Consider the following 24,430-nt stretch of genomic DNA (forward strand, 5'->3'; position numbering starts at 1 on the left):
TTATTAATGGATGCATTCATTGAAGCGTTAGTGAGCGTACGTGAAGGAAGCCTCCAACCCGAAGAATTTTACAAAGAGTTAAGCCACATTTTATCGTCCGTGTCGCTAATTTTGCCCGCTGGCAAACCCGCTCCCGAGACCAATTCAAAAAGTAGTTCAGCAAATTTGCAAACACAACGCTTCCGAGGCGCGTCGATAACGAGCAAATTGGCTTGAATCTATTGTAGGTGCTCGCTCACACACTCGCACAGCACAAATAAATTATTGCGCCACGTGATAATTGCGCGATCCGGCCCTTTGACAAGCAATTATAATTACAAAAGTACACGCACTTTGCGCAATAAATGTGCGCATTCCATTTTGGCACCAACTTGGAATGAAATGCAACTGTCGCCGCGACACAATCATCATAACTCTGCCAGGGCCGAAAACCCGGGTGGAATTTCTCATAATTTCGAATTGTTCTCCCTCCCGGAGGGTGAAGAACATGAAGACGCAAAACATGAGCACAATTAAATGGTTCGTTATCAGTTAGTGTGAGCAAAGTAGGCTGTGAGTGACTGGGGACGACGACGACAACAATATCATTGACGGAATGAATGACAGAGTGACTGGTCAGGGCCAACATCACTTTGTTTTGGCGCGAAATTCATATTCGACGACATTTCTTTTGTTTTCTGCGGACGTATTGCGGCCTCGGGGGCAGGTGCCACTGAAAATTTTGCGGGAATTCGATATTGGAGCGAAAGAGAGGAAGATGCGTTCAGGTTGAAGTGTTGGAAAATTCTTCTTCATTTATGTTTACGTTATGTATATTTTTATATTTTTTTTGCAAGAAATCTTTTTTTACCTTTTAACAAATATACCTTAAAAAATCCGAACGTATCTGTATTTTTACTAATATATCGTAGCTTGTGTGCTATCTTGTGACATGTCTGCTGTAGCAACGATATACTAATGTAAATTTTCAAAATATTTTTTGAAGGTTCCAGAACACATTCTTAGAGATTAGAGAAGAACAGGCTACAGTCCAGACTCGATTATCCAAAAGCCTTTGCAAAATTTCACTTCGGATAATCGAATCACGAAAACATTTTTTTTTTTCGATGACATCTTTTTGATTGTTTAGCTTTAGTATGTCCCCTTGACTTCTCTAAAGTGATTTAGTGATTTTTTAAATCCAAGACGGCGGCCAAAATGGCAGATATTTAATATCCTTGATAAAAATGCAATTTTATAAAAATAAGCAATCAACCATTCAAATTTGACTAAAATGGGGTTGCAGAACTCGAATTTGATGTTAAATAGTCAGAAAAAAATTTGTTCGTGATTCGATTATCCGAAGTCCCATACAAACCTTCGAATTATTGAGTCTGGGCTGTACCTATAAATTGAACTTAAAAAAATGTTTTGTCTCAGATATTATCAAAAAAAATATTTGCTGTAAAAAAGTATAAAAAGTATTTGTTGAGATATATTATGACTTTCCAATTTTCTCTTTCATCAAAAATTGTCTTGAAACTTTTTCATGCAACTATTTCCCAAGAGTTAAATGATATTAATTCTCAATGTTTTTTTTCAACACATTTTTTTTTAATCTTGAGCTAAGTCAACACTGCAAATTTCGTATTTGGTAGCATTATTGTGAGAAGAAAAAGTTCTTTTCGAAACGTTTTTTTTGTTTAATGCAATATGCAATACAAGGAACGGGAGATTTTTTTTGTAAAAGTTAAGTAAAATACTAGCAGGGTGCTCACTTAAATTCCATTTTAAAATTTCAGAATTTTCCAGAACCTTAAATGAGATGGATTTCTTACTCAAATAACATTGTATATTTTTATGATAATGTCGAGGAACAAACAAAATTCTAAATACTTGTAATTCAATTCAATTTATTTTTTTAGTAAATAATCAATTCACAATTTCGCATTTCTTTCAACTTTATAGAGTATTGGAGTTCCTCTCAACTTCACAGAAAAAAAGTTTAATTTTGGAAGGTTGAAAATTTGGTAAGTTAAATATAATCTTTTTATGTGAAATATTACTTAAAAAATGTGTAAGAATGTGAATCTGAATATTCATAAAAAACTGATGAAAATTAATCATTTTCAGAGGTAAAATTAATAATTTCTTTATACAAAATCTGTCATTATTTCCTGATGAATATTACCATCATTTTTTCTGTGTATGATTTGTACCATAGTTCATTTTGATTTATTGTAACAATTGATTTGGCAAGTGAAAAATAAATTTTAAAAGATCTTACGATGGACAGTTTTGAAAAAAAAAACGAACTTTTAATAGCAAACTTGATAAAAATTTCTTCAGAAATGGAAGCACTTATAATTTTGATTGAAAAATAAATAAAATGACAATCAGCCTCTAAACAATTGTTACATAAAATTCAAGGCTCATTTGGCAAGCATCAAGTTTCTGTTCCTCGATTTTAACTGGAAAATAAAAAAAGGATTTCATTTTTGTTTTAAATCATCTGCAAAAATTTGATTAATTTTTATATAAATTCGTTTTACAACTAGATGTAAAAAAGTAAAAAAAATTTTTTTTTTCGATCAAAATTCCATTGTATTTTCTGAATCTGATATTGAATTTTATAAGCAATGATGGTTTTTCTTTTTGATGGTTCTTTAATGTTTTATTTTGATTTTATTTAAGATATTAAACTCAAATCAAAATTTCACTTTACCTCTCATTCTATGCGAACTCATATTTAAATATTTTGTTTTAATTTCTGTAGATTTCTTTTAAAAGGTCCAATATACCAAATTTTCTGTTTTTGATTTTTGGATGTTTTTAATACCTTTGACTCAAGGTGGTTTCAAAAACATCCAAAAAGCAAAAACTGGAAATTTGGTTTGTTGGATTTTTTCGAAAAATCCAGATTTATTATATCAGTTTTCAATCTAAATATTTTTTTCATATTTTAAGAAAGTTAAAAACTCTCGATCCCGACGGTTCCTTCAATATCGACAACGAAAGAGTCCACTGAATTACAAAATTATTCAACAGTTTTAGAAATATCTTTCAAAGAAGTGAGCTTAAAATTTCCGACTTTTTCTGTCTTTTTGACAAAAAAAATAAAAAAAAATCCGATTTTTTCCCGATTTTTCGCGGATTTTTGCAATTTTTATGGATTGTTCAGACTTTTCTGATTTTCTACTTGATGGGCCACCCGGCTGTCAGAATATATAAATTAAACAACGAAAAATTATGTTTCAAATATGGGAAATTTTAACGTCTTTGTGTTTGTAGGAGAGTAGCATTGAAATCTTCGCAAATTTCAAAAACTTGTAGATGACGTCGTAAGATGGTTTTCAATTATAAGAGACTTTGTGTATAAAGTGAACAAGAGCTTTGGACTTTTTCTAGTTAAAAAAGGGCCTTGTCAAATAAATGCAAAAAAATATGCACCATGCCTTCATGTATAGTGTCAGCTATGGATTTTTTTGCATTTTTTTTTATAAATTATATTATATAAAATAAATATTTTTCAACGAGCACATAAAATATTTTTTTCAGTATTTTTGAAAACGGAACATTGCCTTTGAAGTTTTATCTTTTTTCCCGCAAAATATGGTTATAGTTGTGTTATGTTGAATGTTTAACGTTTTGTTGACTTTTAAAAATAAGAACAATTCCAGAACCATTCCCCGATAAGCCTTCCAAAGTGGGAATGCCCTCGCTCGTGCAAAATGCCATATCATCAATGCAAATACTCTCGTTTTTTTTTCGATTCTTGTTTTGTTTCTTTTTTTCCTGTTTTGGCGTTGATGTTTCATTTTTGAGTAGGACGCTCGGGGTTGCCTCACTTTCAGCCTGCAACAGTTCATATATCGCCCATCGCATCGATTACCCAAAAAGGGAAGGTCGATGGGGATGGGGGGGGGACAGGTAAAACGCCCCTGCTCGCGCGGGGTGGCCACCACACAATTACACACTACAGTGGGAATTTCCGAAAATGGGTTTCTCGTATTTCTCTCCTCTTGTTCTGCATTTCTGTTTCGAATGTCTGATTGATTCTGGGAGGATGCTGGATGCAAAAGCGATGCCATTCGAGATGTTCCGCCGGCGGGGAGTTTTGCTTTTTGTCGTGACCGGTCCTGGTCCAATAATCATCCGAAGAAATCATGGAGTACCACTTTTTCATCGCTCGATCTTCGATCTCGAATGCCGGTAAGTTTCCCCCGAAGGCTGCGAATCGAAATCGATTCGCGATTTGAATATTGTTCATTTTTGTTGGTTGCGGCAAATAACCGACATCATCATCAGTGCTGCTGAGGCGTAATGGCGCAATGGCGCGCAGAACAAATCTCACAAAGCTCAGAACAACAATACTAATTGCCCGGCGTGGCCACGCCGGGTCATTATAATAAATCAGTCAATCTTTGGAGGCGCTTCTCTCTTTTTTCTGTTCTGAGGAGAGAGGATAAAAAATAAGGTAAAACAACTGGGAATCATTGATTATCCCGTTTCTTCGACTCGTCGAGGTTAAGGTTAAGCCCGTTCGATTCAGCGCTCCTTTTAATTACATTCCAAAGCTCCCTCTCAAAAATTAACTGGAACTAATGCTTAAATTCGAAACGAAGATTTCAATCAGCAATATTATTACCATTGGGATTTATCCTCTCTGTTTCACCTTTGTACCTCTCGTATTTCTTCAAAAAAACATTCACAAAGCCCAACAACAACAGCCAAATCGTAATTTACAAATGAACATTCATTACAATGTGTTTGGTGCGCCAACGAGCGAACTCACCTTAACGGAAAGCCATTAATCATATTTGTGCCTTTTTTCGCTTTTTTTCCATACATATTCGTTTTGTTTAGAGAGAGATGCGCCCGGGACAACCTTCGGAAGCCAATCAACATGTTTTCAAACAGTTAGTCAGTCAGTCAAAGCAAATGGAAAAAAAAGTTGCAGAAGCCAGAAATCCATTTGAAACATTGTGCCTCTTTTTTTTGCTCCTTCCTCCTCAGAGCAGTTTCTACGAGAGAAGAAAATTCACAGCATCCCACATATGACTCGATGACGACGACTCGACGAGGTTGGGAGGAGGGAAGATCAATAAAATATTTTCACATAAAAATAAACTGAACTTCGAGGCAAAAGCACCAGCGTGTGTAGTTTTTAATGCTACTGGCATTAAATCTGTTATTGGCTGCAACGAAAGGTGATTTTCTTTCGTATTTTATTGTTGTTTGTGGCTTTGGCAGCGGTGGGCCCGGCTGAAGAAGGAAGATGGGACCGGCTGACCTCTCGGGTCCACCTCCTCTGGTTGAAGGATTGAGGAAGTTGTTGGGATACTGCTGGAAGGCTGTGTTGATGGTTTGTGTGAGAGGTGGCCTTTCGGAAAGGTCAGTGGAACTCTATGCTGTGTGGTTTTGCTATTGACAAGATGATTAGTTGGGGGAAACACATTGTTGGAAACAGCATTTTCTGTCTAGTTGTGGTTTTTCTTTCTTAAGAGTTACATTTGAAGTTTTTTAAATGTTTCAAACAATAACTCTAATTGGTTGATAATATAAAATGCATCAGACTCACCAAATCTTATCTTAATATGAAATACTTTGACTGTTTTCAGAAATAAGACAAAAATAAATTCTAAATAGATATCTTTCTCTTGGTATTCACCAACAAGAATGAAATGAAGATTTTTTCTTAATTTGAGCATGGAAATTTTTTAAATTGTAAAAAAATCTTTCAATGTTTTTTTTTATATATTGTAATGTTTTTTGCAATCTTTTCAAATATTAGAAAAGAAAGCGTAAGATTTAATATTATATTCTTTTGTTTTTTTTTTTGCAATCATCAACTATGTTTATAAATAAATAAATAAATAAAAAAGTCAGGTTCAGAATTTTTATACAATTCTGGTAGCTATCCATACAAACAAAAACTACTAAAATATTCAACAATTTTGCTTTGCAGATTTTCTGATAGATTTGATGTTTTCGGCAAAGCTGTAGGTTTGCTTGGGACTTCTTAGAAAAAATAACAGAATGCAGAAAAAACACTCTATTTGGCTCTCTACTTTAAAAATGGATTATGCAAAATAACCAATATCACATTTTTGGATATGATTTAGATTACTAGAAATATCTTCATACGGCAGTAATTTGAAGATGCTCCCTTTAAGTCTGAGCCACTGTAATTCTAGGCAACCGCTACATAGGTCATCCTTGTGGCCCTGTTGGTTAACACATCAAATCATCAAATGATTTAGATGACTAGAAATAATTAGGTAAATTGGTTGATTTAGTTGGTCAAAACACATTTGGCAGTGGTGCCAATTTTCCGAAAAAATCTTATTTTTTGAAAAAATAAAACCTGAAAAAAGTAGAAGAAATATTTTGACTTTAGTTTAAGATGTTCAAATTTGCAATCGAAAAGTTTAAATCTCGATATTGTGCACTGTTTTTCAGTTATATTTACTAAAAAAAGGATTTTTGTTGATAACGTGTCATTTTTTACCTTTAAAAGTCATGGCCAAGCTTGACTACCTCTAAACACATTTTTTTCGAGAGATCAGAACAATTTCCTTTACAATTTGCTTCAAAGATAATGAAGATTGGTCCATCACCAAAATAATGATGATTTTTTAACCTTAGCAGAAATGCGTCCAATTTTAAATTTCGTAAAATGAAAGTATCGTGAAATTTTTTGATCTAGTGAATAGTTTCAAAGTCAACCCTTACTTTTAAAGAAACTAAACTAAATATTTTTGACCATATGAAAAAAAACTTAACTTATAAACCGAACAAAAACAGTTCATGATAGTTCAACTTGGAAAAAATTTCAATATAAAAATTTATTATTTTTATATAATTTGAAATACATTGTTAAGTTTTTGGACTTTTTCGATTTACAATAAGACCGTTGCCAATATTTTTTGAAGTGTAGCCCCTCGACTGTGACCAAATTCGAGGGGGGTGGACTTATTTTGTACTAAGAACAAATAATATTGATTCATTATAATAAAACTCAGAATTTGTTTTTTTTTGTCATATTTCTACTCTTCCAAGTGTCTGAAATGAAATAATTTACTTTTAAACCGTGTTTTTTGCTTTTAGAAATTTAACAAAATAAAGTGAAACATAACAAAAAAAACTTTTTAAGACAATAAATTAGTAAATTTGAACAAAAAAAAAAATCTCAGAAAAAAATCAATACTAGATGTTTAGTTTAAGATTTTGTTTGAATTTCAATTTGTTAAATAATTGTGTTACGTTTTTGGGCTTTAGTTGCCATTTCACTTGGTAATTCACCAATCACCATTCAAATTTGTTTTATCTTTTTGATAAAAAAAGGATACGTTAAAATAGTGAGTAAATTTTTTTCCCATGAATCACAGGGCAAAAGTTTTTATACAGTAAAAATAAAGTAATTTAATTTAAAAAAATGTGCTAAAATTGTTCCTGACAAATGTTATATTTAAATCTTGTCAGCACAATAATAACAATTGATTTGTGAAGCATTTCTAGTTTAAACCTATTTTTTTATTTGCACTTTTTTTTCTAAAATTCAAATTTTCTGTTCAAATGTGAGTTAATTGCTGCTAGTTGGAAAACATTATTCTTATCTTAATTTATTCTACAAGAAGTCCACCTTAAAATAATCCGGATTCGAAGCCGACGGATTTTTCAACGACGTTTCACTGTGTTGGTACGAAATTTCAGAGAAAAAATAATTCAATTCTAGTGACGTTTTCAGCATATTCAAAAGAGTTAATTATAAATGTTGGCATATTTTTCAGCTTTTCAACATCGAATATATTGATAAGTAATTGATATATCAAACTCGCCATGAAACCCCCCAAATTTCTTTCAAAATAACCCTTAAATTTGGTAATTGGCCCAATAATTCAAGGCCCATCAACAGTTTCTAATCTGCGGTTCTTTTGGAAGCCCATAACTCAAAAGGAACCCCACCTAAAACCCTGCCTAAACGCTTCGATCACATACCCAGTACAATCACTCCCCCTCTTTTATTCCACGTGCACACTGCATTGAGGGTGGGGTAGGGTGATGCATACACCATCGAACCAGCAACTGGAGCAACGCGCAATTGTGTTCGACATGCAAAACGCAAATTCGCAAGTGCACTCCACTGCAGCAGCAACCCACCAACCACCGCCATCAGGCGCACTAATCGCAGTTGGCCACATTCAAAGTGCCTCGGCTGCTGCTTAGAATTATCAGCCTACTCGGATCGCGATTAACCTGGAGCATAATAGCTACCAATTTCTACCGCGCATTTTTGTAGCATTCCTAATCAGCGTGCGATCGCATTTATTCGCGCCGCCAACTCTGACGGACGGACGGGTCGGAAGGTGCCCCCCCCGAGGGCCAAGTCCGCCGACAAATCTAGGCGCTCCTCGTGCCGACGATCTATCCGCGCGTCAGTTTATTGCCACCGTCTGTCCGAGTGGTGGCTTGTAACCTGCCACAAGACCAGAATGCATGTAATTCAAGTTGTGTTCTTATCGTTTCTTAGCCATGCTGGGGCATGGCCTACTGCGCCGAGGATCTTCGGCGGGAAGAAGTGTGGAAGGTGTGCGTTTTGCCGTGTATCGCTCTGAGCGAAATTGGTAGAACAATCCCCACGACGGACCGACTCGCCGGAGTGTGCCATATTGGGGTTGAAGGATCGATCCTCGACTTGGAGCGCGCGATTAACGAAAAAAACATGTGCATTCAATGTAATATATTTTTGAGCCGAAGCCAGGTCTTTTGTTCGTGTGATTCATAGTTTATATGCATAAATACATACAACATTATTATACGCGAAATAATAATGATGAACAAACAGGCACCAGCTTGGTTCGGCGGGTTTTCATCGGCGAGTAATAATAGCTGAGCCGAACATTATTGAGCGTCGACATCGCGGGATGTCGACGGAGGTCGGCGAGGAATTCAAATGTGGTTTGTTCCGTCTCGCTCTAACCACCACCTCTCTCCACGGAGTCAGTGTCTGCTCGACGAGTTATGACGACATATAAGAATACAGAACAGAGCAAAAAAAAAATCAACCGTCGAAACAAGAACAGTAGCCGCATGTTCCCCTTAAAATAATTGCGGAATATTATATATGGGAGAGTTTTGCAAAACAAAACATTGCATTAAAATATGTGCGTTTCAGCAGCAGCAGCAGCAGTGGAGTGTTTTCTGAATGCAATCAATAATAAATAATAAGCTCGGCCACAAAATTAACGCAGTGTGCCGTGTGGAATATGAAGGCCGGTGCAGCGACCTCAAATTTAAATTATTAAATTTGTCCATTTATCGATCCTCACCACAGTTCTGACCATGCGCGCTTACGCAAGCATAAATAATTTTACCCGTCGACTCGCGTTGCGCGACAAATAATTAAGCTTATGTACAGGTGTGGATCATGAGTCATCCTCACCTGAAAAGCCCTTTATTAAATTTCGCCAATTGTTAGGCAATCAAAAAAAATGGTTAAGCTTTCAATTATGAATGTGCGATGTTATTACACAGGGGAAATTGAGGGTGTGGCTTAACCAAATTCATTGGCATGTTTGTTCAATGGAGAATTCGACCTTCTCATTATTGACCAACAATTTTTGAGAATGTTTTAGGAACATAATTTTGATATTCCAATAACATAATTTAATGTTTCACGACAATGGTTCGAACCCATGATTCCGATTTTGAGGTGTACTCACTACACCATACGGAAAGTCATGAAGAATTGCAGAGGTCTGCATAATTTAATTCATGAGGTTCATCGATGCTTCTCATCGAAACGGACCACTTTTAGTAGAACAAAATTTAGTAGAGTTTTCGGGGACTGACTATAAAAACCCCAAAATTCTTGAGGAGGGCAATTAGTTCCAATTAGTTCCAGTTAGTTCCAGTTAGTTCCAGTCAGTTCCAGCCAGCTCAAGCCCAGTCCAGTTCCAGATCCTGAAGAAGCCCCAGACCAGCCGGACCCGCCAGCAGCCACCAGTAGCAGAGGCCCCAGTCCAGCCGGACTTAGCGGTGGAGGCCGCAGTCCGCCGGGACTTAGCCGCTGTGAAGAGTCCGCCGGGACTTAGCCGCTGTGAAGAGTCCGCCGGGACTTAGCCGCCGTGAAGAGTCCACCCGGGACTTAGGAGTTCGGGTCTGGCATGGCTCGGCGAAGAGGTCTGGAGGACAAGTCTGGCTTCAACGTAGAGAATTGGCTCGACGAAGGTCTTAATGAAATTAGCAACAAAAAGTTGAGTGATGTGATCGTGCGCGTAAAAGTTGAGAGTGTTACCGCAAAAATGTAATGTTTAAAAAGTGTAATACACAAATAAGTGAAGTTTACTGATCTGTTTTGACTCTACAAGTAAATATCACAAAAATCCTGAAAGCCTAAACCGCTCGGGCCGTTCACCGGACTATTTTTGGATTGGCAGTGTCGACGATGGGATGTTGATGATCTATCGAAGTAGACTTTGTTTTGATTGTTGTTTGGAGTGAAGGTAATGTTTCTAATAGATTCGCTATTTTTCCCCGTTTGAAACGATCTAATAACAATTTTAAATACTTTTTATACAACATTCGTCAGCAATTCGTTTGTCTTTTTTTCTGTTGCGTCCTAGTGTTTTAACACATTTTTACATGTAATAATATAAGGAACGCTTTGAGAATCTGGTAACGCATTAAATACAAATTATCTAAGTAATAAATTAAAAAAAGAATCAAAAACAAAACAAGATAAAAGTTTATCGAAATCATAAAAATAAATAATATCGAAACCATAAACAGTCTAGACTCGATTATACAAAATTCGTTTATATTTTTTCGTTTTATTTAATTTTCTTGCGTTCAATATCAAATTCGTATTCTGTGACCTCATTTTAGTCGAAATTAAATTAAAAGTGCATTATTTCAATAGTTCATCACCGTCATTTGGGAAGTTATCTTGGATTTAAAAATATTAAATTCTTTAGGGTAGTTTAGACGTAATTCTTAAGCTCGACAGTCAAAAGTAAGAACAAGAAAAAAAATTGTTTTGTGATTCGATTATCCGAAGTGAAATTTTTCCAAGGCCTTCGGATAATCTAGTAAGAACAGTACTTGGACTCTTAATTCGAATATAACTATCAAACTGATTACTCATTTGAAATAAATTTCAAATTTCCGGCTCGATTTCGAGAAAATAAAATAAACAAACAGTTGCAATGAAAACAGTAGACGGGCATGCCAGAATGTCAAACTGTATCTGACTGTAGCAAAACAGCACGATCTAAACGAACAAAAACGCAGCAAATCAGAAGAAGGCATCCTGGAAGTAGTAGCGGTTAGATTACGCCCTAAGTCCTTTCTTTATAATATTAATAATTGCAGTTCATCGGAGTAGCCAAAATTAGAGCGGCCAGGCTTACTGCGTTGTGTTCACCACATAGAGGATTCTGAGAACGGATCACATTTCACAGAATCTACAGGGGAGGAAGGATGCGTGGACATGCCGTACCAAACTCTCCGGTATAAATAGCACGATCTTCAAACGAAGAACGTTTACATTACACGGAGTTCTTACGGTTAATTTTAATTTTACTTTTTTGGATTAAATTAATTTAACAAATAAGCTCTATTTAGTTCAAAATGCACGTGCTACAAGATAGCACGAACAAAACGATACCAATGATGGCAAAAATCAAATTTAAAATAAGCAAAAAGCTGAATTCTTCCTTTTGGTTCATTCCACCTCAATCGTACACAAAAAAGGGCAAAATTGAAATCAACATTCTCTGATCAAGCTCAAATTTGGTGTGGTAATTATTAAATATCTCGTGAACTAAAAGAAAAAAATTGAGATAATCAGTGGTTTTTGTGTAATATTTTCTCAGGAACGCGATTGCGAGGTTAAAGTTTAACGTAATTATTTTTTCCTGATGGTATTGTAGTAAAAGTGCTTAAATCTGTTAAATTACATTGCAAATATTGTTTGATAAAATTGAAATAAAATATATACATGGATAAATTTAAAGCTGTCCTCAATGTCATTATTTTTATTGAAGTATTTTTGTGAATCGATTTAAATTTTTTATATATTTCACACTGGTTTATTTATTTTTGATTCTCCGGACGTCTTGTTTTTACTGGTGATAGGGTTGTTTCTAGTGATAAGCGTGATGCAGGTGGTATTTAAATTTTAATATTAACATGGCACGAATTCAAAATCCAAACAAGGATTCTTGAACAGTAATGGAAGAACAAATCAGAATTTTGTTTCTTTTTGCCTTTTTTACAAAAGAAAGGTTTAAGGTTTGCTTTTGGAAAAACGCTTTTCTCAGAAATCATAAAAAATTCGTGCACGGCGAGGTTTCGTTCCAGGAAAAAATCCTATTACTAAATTGAAGGATAGGATGCACTCTTTCGATTGAATTTTGGCCCGAAACTTGGAACTCAAAGTCTGATTTTTGAGAGCTCTTTTTCTGAAATACATGAGCGATGTCTGTATCCGCTCTTAAAAAATTGTGTCTTCCATCACTGGAAACCCGCTCGTAAAACCCACAATTTTTAAAAGTCAGATCTGTAGCCGTGGGGTCGGGGACGAACATTTTATTTTCCGATTCACAATTTTCGACCAGTAAATGTGGTCAAAGGTATTTTTTGGACTATTTTACAGATAACACTATCAAATTAAAAGAATTCATTTTCAAACAAAAAGCCATTCGAAAACATGCGCCATGAACTGCTTGGGCACAAAATTTGAAGCTTTTCCAAAATGTATTTCCAGAGATATAGCCATTTTAGTGTTTTTCGTCTTATTTTTACCCTATTTTTCTATAATTTTTTTGGATTTATACAAAATCATATACTGAACATCAAATTCGAAGTCCCGGCTCGTTCTCGCTCGAAAGCTCGACAAGTCGTCAAGTCGAAGCTTCAACGCAAGCGCTTTTACGCTTGCGCGTTTTACGCTGCGCGTGAAAGTGTTCTTTCTGGCTTCTCAAAATAATTCGACAAAGTGCAATAGCTATACATATTTTTTTAAGTTGATCATAGACTAAGAATAAAGACTGAGTACCCTTTTTTTGCGCCGTTAGGTTAGGGTAGGTCGCACGGACTAAGTCCGGTATCTTGCGAGAAATAATGTAACTGTTGTAGACCATTAATTTTTTGGTTTTGCAATTTTTTATATTGACTTAAAAATAGATTAAAAGATTCTTGTTTTAAAGACCGGAGTGACTTTGGTAGTCACTGTATTTCTCACAAATGTAAAATTAAAAGTGTATAAATTGAATTGATTTCTCCAAATTGATCATTAATGTTACATTTTAATATTTATTTGGCCAAGTTTATGAACTTTGAATCAAATCCATATAAATATGAGTTTACTTGAATAAAAAGTTTTAACTTTCTTGAAAATTCATTTTAGAAAAGGAAAAAAAAACAATTAGCATCAAAATTACAACATATAATTTAGAAACCAATTCGAAATATTCTCTGTTAACGGTGCACATCAACAAGAGTTTTTGCACCAAGATTTTTGTTACAGATATTTTAGTATTTTCGAAACTACGGGAACTATCGATATAATGTTTTATTCATCCCCTAAAGTACTGTCTACTAAGTGATTTACAACAAAATTTGCCTGTTTTTACAATCAGATTTGTGCAGGATTGGGTCCGTAAGTTTGTCAATTTTGGCATAAGAAGACAACAACTTCCTTGGTTGCTGTGCACCCTTAAAAATTGTTTCTATAATCCAAAATGCAGTCCGTTTCCCGATTCGAATATATTTTCATTGAGAAAATCTTCACACTTAGAGATCGTAAAATAATTCTTGTGAGATTTCGAGTAGATTATGTTAACATTTATCAATTATTTTCTCAATAATTCAATAACATTAGTTAGATATCATTTAAAATCCCATGACATATTTTCTAAATTTTACAGATTTGTTGCACCTTTTCCTGATATTTCAGTTCAGAACAAACGCTTTTCTTTTTGCTCCTCACCAGAAAAAAACCCCAATAAAACTAAGTGAGCAATTCCCGCTTGCAGCTCAATTGTAAAACAATGAATTTAATAAAAACGGTAGCAAAACAAAGCGCGCGCGCGCTTAAAACGGGTGCAAATACACAATTCGACAGTACGAGAGGGCCCCCAGCTGATGACGGCACACCACTCCGATGGGGAGGGCGCCACGCCACGCCACGCTGGAAAACCACCAGGGGAAAAGGCTTTCGCGAGGCTCGCGAGCATTTAGCTCGCGTTTCTCGTCGTCGACTCATTTTTTTTTTTGTTTTGTTTCATTTTCAATTTGCATGAATAAAGAATGCACTCGATAATTACACATGATTCGAGGCTGTGTTTTTGCTTTCTCACCTGTCAAATGAAAAGCTTGTAAAAGCCATTAAGCATTGCTTCCCCCCGCCGTTTTGCACAGCCTACTTTGATACTTTTGACTGACTGACTGCTCTGTCGAAGAGTTTGCTCGTTGCTCGTTTGACTGAGCTACCTTTTTTTTCTCTTTATTTTTTTTTCGAAAAATTTGCACCACCGCTAAACGAGCAACGCGTAATGCGCACTTTCGCACAGTTTCAGCGATACCTGTGTGGGTAAGGTAAAAGTTCGCAACTTGCTGGGTCCTAAACTGCACCGTTTACCCCACTAATTGACTAACTGGGCTCTGGTGCGTTTACGCAGCTAAACTGTCGGAAAATGTTGCACCCCGCAAATGACCAGACCAGAGTCAGCGGGCGCGGGAAATAAAATTTCATGCGTGAGCGCGCTCGTCACTTTGGAGCGGAATGCGCAATACGAAATCGCAATCCAAGTTGGCGTGCCATTTCCGTCCACGTTCGTTGATTCCGCTTCCTGTTCCATTTCGTACTCTCACTCGCAGAACACCTTGGATCTAGTGAGCCGAAAAAAAAGTATTCGAGCCCGGCAAAGCCTCCTATGGTGTAAACAAGGGATTAGAAGCAGAAAGATTTCGCGCTCCAATGAGTTTTCTCATTACAGTGCGCCTCCTATGGCTTTCGGGGTGGTGCTGACGAGATGACGGTCGGTTCGGGGTTCGGGGTTTTGGACACAACACAAAGTCGGTCTACCGACAAAAACATATCTGCTGAAAGGCTGAAAGCGTGTGCGGTGAAGAAGATATTTTTATCGCTGAGGGCAGGCAAATTCAGAGCATAGAAATCTGCTGGGCATCTGCTGCAGCACTAGAATTATGCTTATGATTAGTATTGTATGTGCGGTAGGGAGGCGCATGAGCGCGAAAACAACAACAGGAAAAAGCAGCAAAAAAATTAAACTTCTATGCGCTGTTCAAGCTCATGTTGTATGAATGCATGTTGAGCGATTTTTTCGTTTGTTACAGTTTCATTCTGACGGAGAGAGAAAAAAAATTATACACATTCGAGGGCCATTCGTTTTAAAGCCGGAGCGCAATGAGGGGATGAAGTTATGATGGGTCTCTTTGTTGTGCTGTTTGAAGTCTGTGTTTTTTTTTTTTCTACAGACGAATATGTTGTGTACACACGGTTGCAGATGCAGTTTTGCTGTTGTGACAAAGTTCGACTTGACACGCTAAAGCCAAATTATGGGTCTCTTTCGGAAACGGTGTAAAACGAGGCCTTGACAATCGTTGATGAGGGATTTCTACGTTAAATCGTCGCTAATCGTTGTTTTCTAGGATTTGGGCATTCAATTTAACTCAAACAAGGTAGTGATTTTAAATGAAATGGGATTCTGCTACAAATGATTAATGTGTTTCACTGACCTTATATAATTTATTATAATTTATTCCACTAAACGAAACATCAACTGTGCAAAAATTTGCTGATGACTCAATATTGTAAAAGATTGGTTAAAAATTAAACTTCAATTTAAAGTCATACTTAACATTCTGAAAAAAGAATAGATTAATTTGTTGATCCCCACTAAATGAACATAGTTATTAGTGTTCAAATCCAAATAATATATGAATTTGTTTGTATTATTTATAGATTGTACCTTTAAAATGGGATTTGTCATTTTAAATTTATTCACTTATTTACTTTACTTTATTTTAAAACTGCATCACCTTTTTTAAACTTTTTTAAATATTGATTTTTCTAGAGCCTGTCATAAGAAATATTGAATTGCTTTGTTGTGTTTGAAAGTTACAGCATTTTTTCATTTGTTACAAATACATGAAATAAACTAATAACAAACATAACGCTCAACGGCAAAAGGATAATTAAAATGAAACGGTTTTTTTTAATTTTGATAATTTAAAAACTGGATGAGGAACTATTCAAAACTACAATTCAATTAATATTACCTAAAAGTATTTATTAGGACTTCAAATGCGCATATCAGATTCAAATGACCGAGGATTAGAATTCACCAAAATGAAAAAAATATAACGGTTAGGTAAATATAACAAAACAATATTTAATACAACAAAAAGGTTTATTCAGTACCAACAGTATTATTTCCCAACAAGTTTTACCCATTTGAGTATATGCGACGTTAACTGAAAAAAAAAACAGTTTTTTTGCTGTTCTAGCAAATACTTATTTAATTGAATTTATTTTTAGTTGAAAGTTTTTTCCCGCTTGAATGTTATTTGCCGATAAGATAAGTGTCAAACTTAAAAACAATATCGACGAGCATAAACTGAACTTTTCAGCACTTAAATCGATGCTAGAAAGTACTTTTCAGTTTTGTTAGTTTTGGCGTTGAAAAGAAAGCCATTTCATCATTTGAGAATGTCGGGAAAAGTAAGTAGTTTAACAAAAGAAATTAAAAAAAAAGTTTCATTTACAAAACTAAATTGTTACATTTTTTTGTTTGGAATTGATGATCTTTATTAAGGTTCACATTATTAAACATTTTTTGAGTAATATTACTCAAAAAAGAGGAAATGTTCAACCAGCCAAATTGTCAACATTCCAAAATTCTACTTTTATTTGCTGTGCACGAATTGATGACGAAAGATCACTTTTTGGTTTAAGTCACTTTTATGGAATAAACAGCAACATTCAATACACAAAAAATCGTATTTTTTCTTGTAAAGTTCTCAATATCATTTGATCAAAAAAAATGTATAAAAAGAAAATACTTCATTTAGAATTTGAAATAGAATTCATAAAAAATAATGAATACAATAAAACAAAATAACTTTAAAATGAGTTTCAAAAAAATCATGCGCATTTTTTATATTTTAGTCCTAAATTTTGCAATTGGACTGTTCTTATTTCAATCATAAGATTATTTGACGAATCGATGGAAATTTAAAAAATTTCTTTAAAATATTTAGAATTATTCTTAACATTCCACGGCCCAAGGCTCCAAAAAGTTGGAACGGTAACTTCAACGCGAAGGCTGTCCGGCATAACTCACCCAATCAAGACAATTCTTTTTTCCAGTGATTTGTTAGGATGTCTAGATGATCCTAGAACTTTGCAAAACTCAATTTGATCAAATCTGTAATTTTTGCGATCAAAAACATCGTTCATGCGTTGGGCGTTCCAGTTTTAAAGGGTTAAGAACAAGAGTGATCAATAGAATTTAATTTATAAAAATTGTGAAGAGTTTCAAACAAGCTACATTTTCCAGCAAAATAATTCCTTGTTGATTTCAAACAGTGTAAAATTATGCAAAAAAACAGTTCTATTTCTAAAAATAAATTAAAAGCATTATTAAATCTGTTTTCTAAAAAAATATTTGATACTGATTGGTTGATCTCAATCATACTTCAAGAACTAAACATTCGTGTCAGTTTTAATTATAAATTAAATTCATCAAATGAAGAAATACTCAAAACTAGGTTTACGTCAGACTTGGGTGGTATGCAAAGCAGTGATATTTTAGAAGAAAAAAATGAATTTAAGGCAAGAAATTATAAAAAATAATATAAAAAAAAAACAACAGAAAATACGAAATTTCGAAAAATGAACAGCCACAGACTATGTTTGTCCAAAATTACAATCATAAATGAAATTGAGTTTAAGAACTAGTATCATAAAGCGTGTTTACCCGAAAGTTGTTTTAAAAAGGTTACAGATGCAATTATTATGAGCCTTTAGTTAAGTTTGATAATTTACTAAAATCAATCAATCAAAAAATTCAACTATAAAAGTTTTAAAATTCAATGTGCTTCAAAGTACTTAAATATATGAAAATTCATTTTAATGAGTTACAATACAATTTTTAATTTCACGTTGAGCATTTTAACTCTTTGAAGGACTTTTTTCCGATCCAGACTGGAATCGAACCTGTCACCTTCGTTAATTTTAAGACAGTCATTTTTTGTAGTTTATATTGGGAGTTATTTTTGTAAAATATTGCAGATTTATTACTTTTAAAATAACAAATAATTTGAGAGGATAAATTTTCTAGCATTGGGCATGACACGGGAAAACTGCAATTTTATTGATTTTTTTAATTTGTTTATCTATCCAAATATTCATTTGCATTCACTGCCGTTCTACGCATAATTGTCCCATGTTCAAAAAAGTGCAACTGAGAAAAACGCGATTGAAATTTTTCGTCCGTTTTTTGTGTTTCTACGCATAATTGTCCCGTGGGTCCCTATTCACCCCATAAGTCCCTAATCATCCCAGATAGCAGTATATCACTCTTATTTGTAATCCTCTTGCTATACAATAGGTAAACAAGACACAATACGTCGTAAAACTGATAATTTCGACTTGGTGTTTTTTGGACTTCAGACTTGGTGTTTTTTTCAATGAGTTTCCGAACAAAGTACTAGATTTTAAGTGTTTTTCGAAAAGTAAACGTCAAACTAAACCTAAAAATAACAAAAAGTAAGAATCGACCAAAAATGACATGGGACAATTATGCGTAGAACGGCAGTTCAGTCAGTCAAAATATTATAGTATCCAATCACAATCGATAATTTCTAATTTTTAAGTTTTTTGTTCGAAAGTATTTTTTTGTAATTTTTCCTTCTTTTGCCAAATCCATTGTAGAGTATCCAATTACATCAAAATGAACTATAATACAAATCATAGTTGAAACAAACTCCAAAACTCTATAAGGTTATATGAAATACGCAATTGTAAATTGATTATTTACTAATTAAATTAATTGTTTCTTTTGTTTTGGAACAATCATTCATCAGAAATATTTTTTAAATATTTATTAAACGTTTGTTTACGCATGTTGCCTTTTAAGTTTATTTTAATGCAGTTAAGAATCAAAAACTGCACGTTTGAATCCAAAATCACAAACTTAAAACTTTAACTGAATAACTTAAATATAGCTAAATTTAAAAGATCATTCCGAGCAATTAGGGGATATCATCTTTTGAATTTTATTTTGAGATTCTTTAGAAAGCAATTTAACAACAAATCGCATTCCATCATTGGATTGAGATCTTTCTCACAAAATGACTCACAATTCCACTACAGCCCGTCGCAAACCTTAAATCATCCCCTAGTAAGCACACCTGACTACTCCGACGACTTATCATCACTCATAGCTCAACCCTTAATCACACGGTAGCGAGCTCGAACGCGCGCGCGACCTGCTAGTAGATTATTATCGCGCAGTCCGCAAGTCTGAACAATAATACGCGATCAACTTGTACTTCTATAATTGGACGCCGACCTCCTTGGGGTACATGTACGTGTCCTTCATCGTCACCAATTATGAATTTCGAGTTTGGAGTTTTTTTTTTGGTTACGCAGAGATGCAAAGAAGCAGAACTTAAGAAAAGGCAAACACAAACAGGCACCACACACCGTCTAAGGTTAGAACTTTAAAACATGAATAGACTAGTGTTTTGTCTAGGAGATAAGAGATTCAGCCTCACCTGGCGGTGGTACAGTCGCGGTAGAGGACGTCAAAGTCCTTGCAGGAGAGCAGCTTGCACCGGTTGACGCCGGGTTGGATGGCCCCGAGGCCGCGCAGTATCCGCACCTGTTCGACGTTGCAGACGAGCGGCACGATGTCCAGCCGCTTGAGCTTGGTGTAGACGGTGTGGAGTCCGCCGACGAGGTGCTTCAGGAACAGCTCGAAGGCTTGGGGCAGGCAGAGCATGGTATCGCCCTGGATCATGAAGGCGGCCACTTTGTGACCCCGGTAGTCGACCAGTTTGCACTCGTTGGCCGTGGGGTCGGAGCTGGAGATCGGGGGTGGACTGTTGTACGACCTGGGAGGAACATGGTGATGGGCGGCGGCCATCAGATCGAGCGGGCTGGCGTGGTGCATGAAGGAGTTGAGCAGTCCGAGGCCGTGCGGTGGAATGTGGGACAGATTGCCGGCCATCCGCGGCGGCATCCCGACCATGGCCATTGCACTGGGCGTTGAGACGTGCGGCGGACTCAACGGGTGGGGCATTCCCATCATCTGCTGCGGGGTCGCTCCCAGGGGACTAGAGGCCATCTGCCGGCCGCCGGACATGTCACGGTGGTTCATCGAAACCGGTCCGCGGTCCGAGCCGCCGTGACTGCCGTTGTTGTGGTGCTGCCGGCTGTCCATCGGCGGACTGCCCGGCGTCGGAGTTCGAGTCTTGTCCATGGTGTGGCCACCACCGTTGTGCGTATGGGGCATCGCTGGCGACGACAGGTTGCGGCCCCGGGAATCGTTCGAAGACGCTACACTGTGATCACTGGCCGTCGATGCCGAATCCATTGCACTGTCCATAATATCTTTGCGTACACGCAACACTTTTGCAACCTTTTTGATGGTCAGTTGGTCGTAGAGTTGAGGACAACACACAATACACTTCAATCTCACAACACTTGCACTTGTTAATTTCTCATTCAACTAAATTTTCTCATATTTTCAACCTTTCTTAAAACCAGCTTCTTCACCATTCAAACGACCACTAAATTATTTCTTTCTCATATTTTCATCCCCAAAACCCCACCACATCGCGCGACAACACGACGACGACGACCGCGGGTGTGGGCGCGCGAATGCCAATTGTACGACTGACTGTGAATTGTGTACGACGTTTTCGGCGGGAGACCCGGTAAGCCGTTAATTCCCGCGCTGTCCGTCCGGCCGTTACTCACGAAGAAATTAAAGCCCGCGCGCGGCCAACAAACACACGTTTTTCCTTCACGCGCGCTGCGGTCTGCTCCACAATCGTAATCGAATTGGTCTCGGAATCTCAGTAGGCTGCACCGCACCGTCGTTTTCTTCAGCGACGCTTAGAGCAACACGCAGAGACACTCACTCACTTCAAGCAGGCGTTGCTGCACCTCACAAACTCTACCAAGTCACAGCGGGCCCAGTCGAAGCAACCCGGGAGCACCGTCGACGAAACACACGAGAAACCGTCGCCGCAGTCACACGAATAATAAATAACAGTTTTAAAAATATATATTAGAGAACGAATCACTTAATCGTATAACATTGAAATGAAACAAAAATAGGTGGGTTGTATTTTCATTTCCATTTCATTTTCAATTCAACTCCGACTTCATCTGTATCTTACATATGTACGAGAGAACGGCGAGCGCGCCCACCAACACCACCACGTGCGCGCGTATGCCCGAGCGAATGCTCGAGCGAGACAGCAAACGTCGACTCTCACTCACACACCACAAACCCCGCACGCACACTTGGACAGTCGTCGGTGTCACTTCAGGTTATCCGCGCTCCAGCATCGTGCTTTCTCTATCGCGCTCCATGGCCTGCTGCTGGCGGCGCTGGCAGAGAGTGTGTGGAAAAGTGTGTGGAGTGGGTTGGTGCTACTGCCTACTGTGTTTTTTGCCCACACACACGCACTCACACTCGTGCACGTGGAAGAGAGTATCGCGGAGATTGAGAGTGAGAATGATCGAGAGAGGGAGCGAAATTGTTGTTGTGGTGCAAAGCTCGCGCGAACGATAACAAGCAGGCGATGGGGTGAGCAGTGTTGCAAGCTGGAAGAATCGGTACTTTTGATGATATCAGTACAAGAAGGTTGAAGAAAGAAAGTTGGAAGTTCCCAGTTAAACAAGCTATCCAGCCTGCTACTGGTACAGTTATTTTCAGTCATCAGTTTTCAAAATATGTAAGTAATGACGAAACAAAATCATTTCAAACTTCATAAAAAAATCAAAATGCAGTCCATATTTGATTATAAGAAGCCTTGATTATCCGAGGTTTCGATGATCCGAAGTTCAATTGTCTATCCAAACGAATCACGATTTTTTTTGTCTTTGTTTGATTTTCTTGTTTTTTTTACATCCAGTTTGAGTTCTAAGACCCCATTTTAGTTAAATTTGAATAGTTGATTGCCTATTAAATAACAGATTATATTTTTTTTCAATATTTTATTAGTATATCAAGAATTTAAAAATTCTAGGTCACTTTAGCATAGTTTAGGGGTTATACTAAAGCCGGGAAAAAAAAATGACATCGAAAAAAAGGGATTCGATTATCTGAAATGAAGGAAAAAAAAATGTAAAAAAAGTTTTTGGTCGGTTGAAATTATTCGAAAAATGGCACAAGAAAACAACATTATCAATATGGCGTCTTAGGCGTCGCGAGGTGCGACGCACTTCTTTTTTGCCGGGGACGATGTTTTGAAAAAATGCCAAACTTTGAAGGTCTTACTCGGCTCCAGGGTGCTCCAAACTCTAACGTTATATATACCAAAAGATGCGCAAGGATGTGTCAGCCAGTGATGTTGAAAATAAACGCTTCACTGGCCAAAGTGCCTCAAAAATTGTCATTTTTGAAAAAGTCGCTTTTTATGGGTTAAATTCCAATTAAAATTCAAATGCAAAGCGCCAGTTCCTGTTACGTCCAATCAAGCCAAAAAGTCATTTTTGTTAAAATGTAAATTTAAAAAAATCTGTAACGCGTGAATATTTTTTGATTGATTTGGTGTCTTCGGTAAAGTTGTAAGTATTAGTTATAGTAAGTCTTTGATTTTTTTGGGTATGTTTTGAGGGGAAAAAGGCCATCTTTAAATGTATGGCTCACGAAACGAAACGAAACGAAACTATTGGCACTACGCCCCCCGGGGCATGGCCTTCCTCTAACGTGGGATTTCTGCTCCAGCGCCTCTGACGAGACAGGAGAAACCGGGACCGACGTTTTACTTCACCATCCGATAGAAGCTCAGTGGATAAGGCGGGAATCGAACCCGCGTCTCATAGCATCATCGGGATCGGCAGCCGAAGCCGCTACCCCTGCGCCACGAGACCCACATGGCTCACAGGGTTGTTAAAATATCAAAATATCAGCTATCAGCAACTACAATTATCTCGCCTGAATAATCATGCCTCAAATACAACTGCTCTTCTCTCCTCATTGAAACTCTCAGCGCCGAAAATAGCCGAACACGTTTTCGTGTTTACCCACTCGTGATTGACATTTTCCTTTTCTCTCTCATTCCCGCTTCCACGATCATCCTACCGCAACAGCGTTTAACCACAAAAGCCGCCACAAAACCAATTTTGCAAACGCAGTTTAACGGGACGTCATGCGTGGTCGGCTCCTAATCGCCATCTCGCGTTCTTTCATTGCAGTTTTCGGAGAGATTGAGAGACTCCGCGGTGAGAGCGCATAGTCGAGGAAAAGGGGAGGAGTGATAGAGAGAGAATGATATCGCTGTGAATCACGAGACACAAGAAGAGATCTCCCAAGCTATGGTGACGGCCGCTATACTCTCGGATATTTTTGGTGCAGAGATAATCTATTTTTTTTGAAATTTTTTTTTGAAATTAAATATGTCTTTATTGAACTTTCTTATAATAATTACATTTCTTTTACATGCTAAGTGGTATGGCCTAATGCTCTTCATCTTTGTTGTATTTTTCGTTTTATTATTAACTGATCACATTTATTTTATTTACTTCAAATTGTTTTACATTATTGCATTGAATCGAATACATTTGGGTAAAAAAGAAAAAAAAATACTTTAACAACTAATCCTAACTTAAAACTAAAAAAATAAATTCATTGAAATATTCAAAATCATTAGAACGAGTAAACTACGAACTGTATTTTAAGATGAATGCTCCAAGCGTTCTTACTTGTTCCTGGCGAGTTTTGCAACCACGCAGTGTTGTTGTCATCTCGATGAAAATGTTCAGAAGTTCTTGTGGTGAAAACAGGTCACTACTGCCTTCATCCGTTGATGCTGGTTGGTTTTCCCTCGGTTGCTGACTGAAGCCTGGAGGTGTTGTATTCTCTGCAACTCTTTGCCGCTGATTCAACGGCAATGGCTGCAGATTTGGAACCACTCGAGCAGATCCCGCTCCTGGTGACGCCAAAGCAGGAAAATCCACGTCCGTGTATGCTGGTGGTGTTTTGCGACGATTTGGTTGGTGCCTCGTCGTCGCTTGCTGCCGAATTTTTACAAACTCAGCACGTTTTGGGCAGCTCCGATTCTTGGTAGAATGGTCGCCGCCGCAATTGAAGCATTTCGCTTCGATGTTCTCATTGATTGTTTCGCAAGCTTGAGTTTTGTGCTCACCTCCGCAGGTTGCACAACGACTCTTGATGAA

General features: G+C 36.9%; 1 protein-coding gene across 14 annotated transcripts in view; it reads right to left on the bottom strand.

Annotated features, from left to right (window-relative positions):
- Positions 1-21,360, bottom strand: part of LOC120412469 (dachshund homolog 2) — a 73,240-nt gene extending 51,880 nt beyond the window's left edge. For 4 of the 14 annotated variants that reach the window (XM_039572954.2, XM_039572952.2, XM_039572951.2 and 1 more), the window contains exon 1: positions 19,792-21,353. In XM_039572954.2, coding sequence (XP_039428888.1) covers positions 19,792-20,624 — 833 coding nt within the window. In that variant the 5' untranslated portion in view covers positions 20,625-21,353. Of the gene's footprint in view, positions 1-19,791 lie in introns of all 14 variants that reach the window. The other 10 variants (XM_039572960.2, XM_039572958.2, XM_039572956.2 and 7 more) reach the window with 5 other exon arrangements.
- Between the last annotated feature and the right edge of the window lie 3,070 nt (positions 21,361-24,430).

This window comes from Culex pipiens, chromosome 2 (assembly GCF_016801865.2).
Source record: "Culex pipiens pallens isolate TS chromosome 2, TS_CPP_V2, whole genome shotgun sequence".
NCBI classification, from domain to species: domain Eukaryota; kingdom Metazoa; phylum Arthropoda; class Insecta; order Diptera; family Culicidae; genus Culex; species Culex pipiens.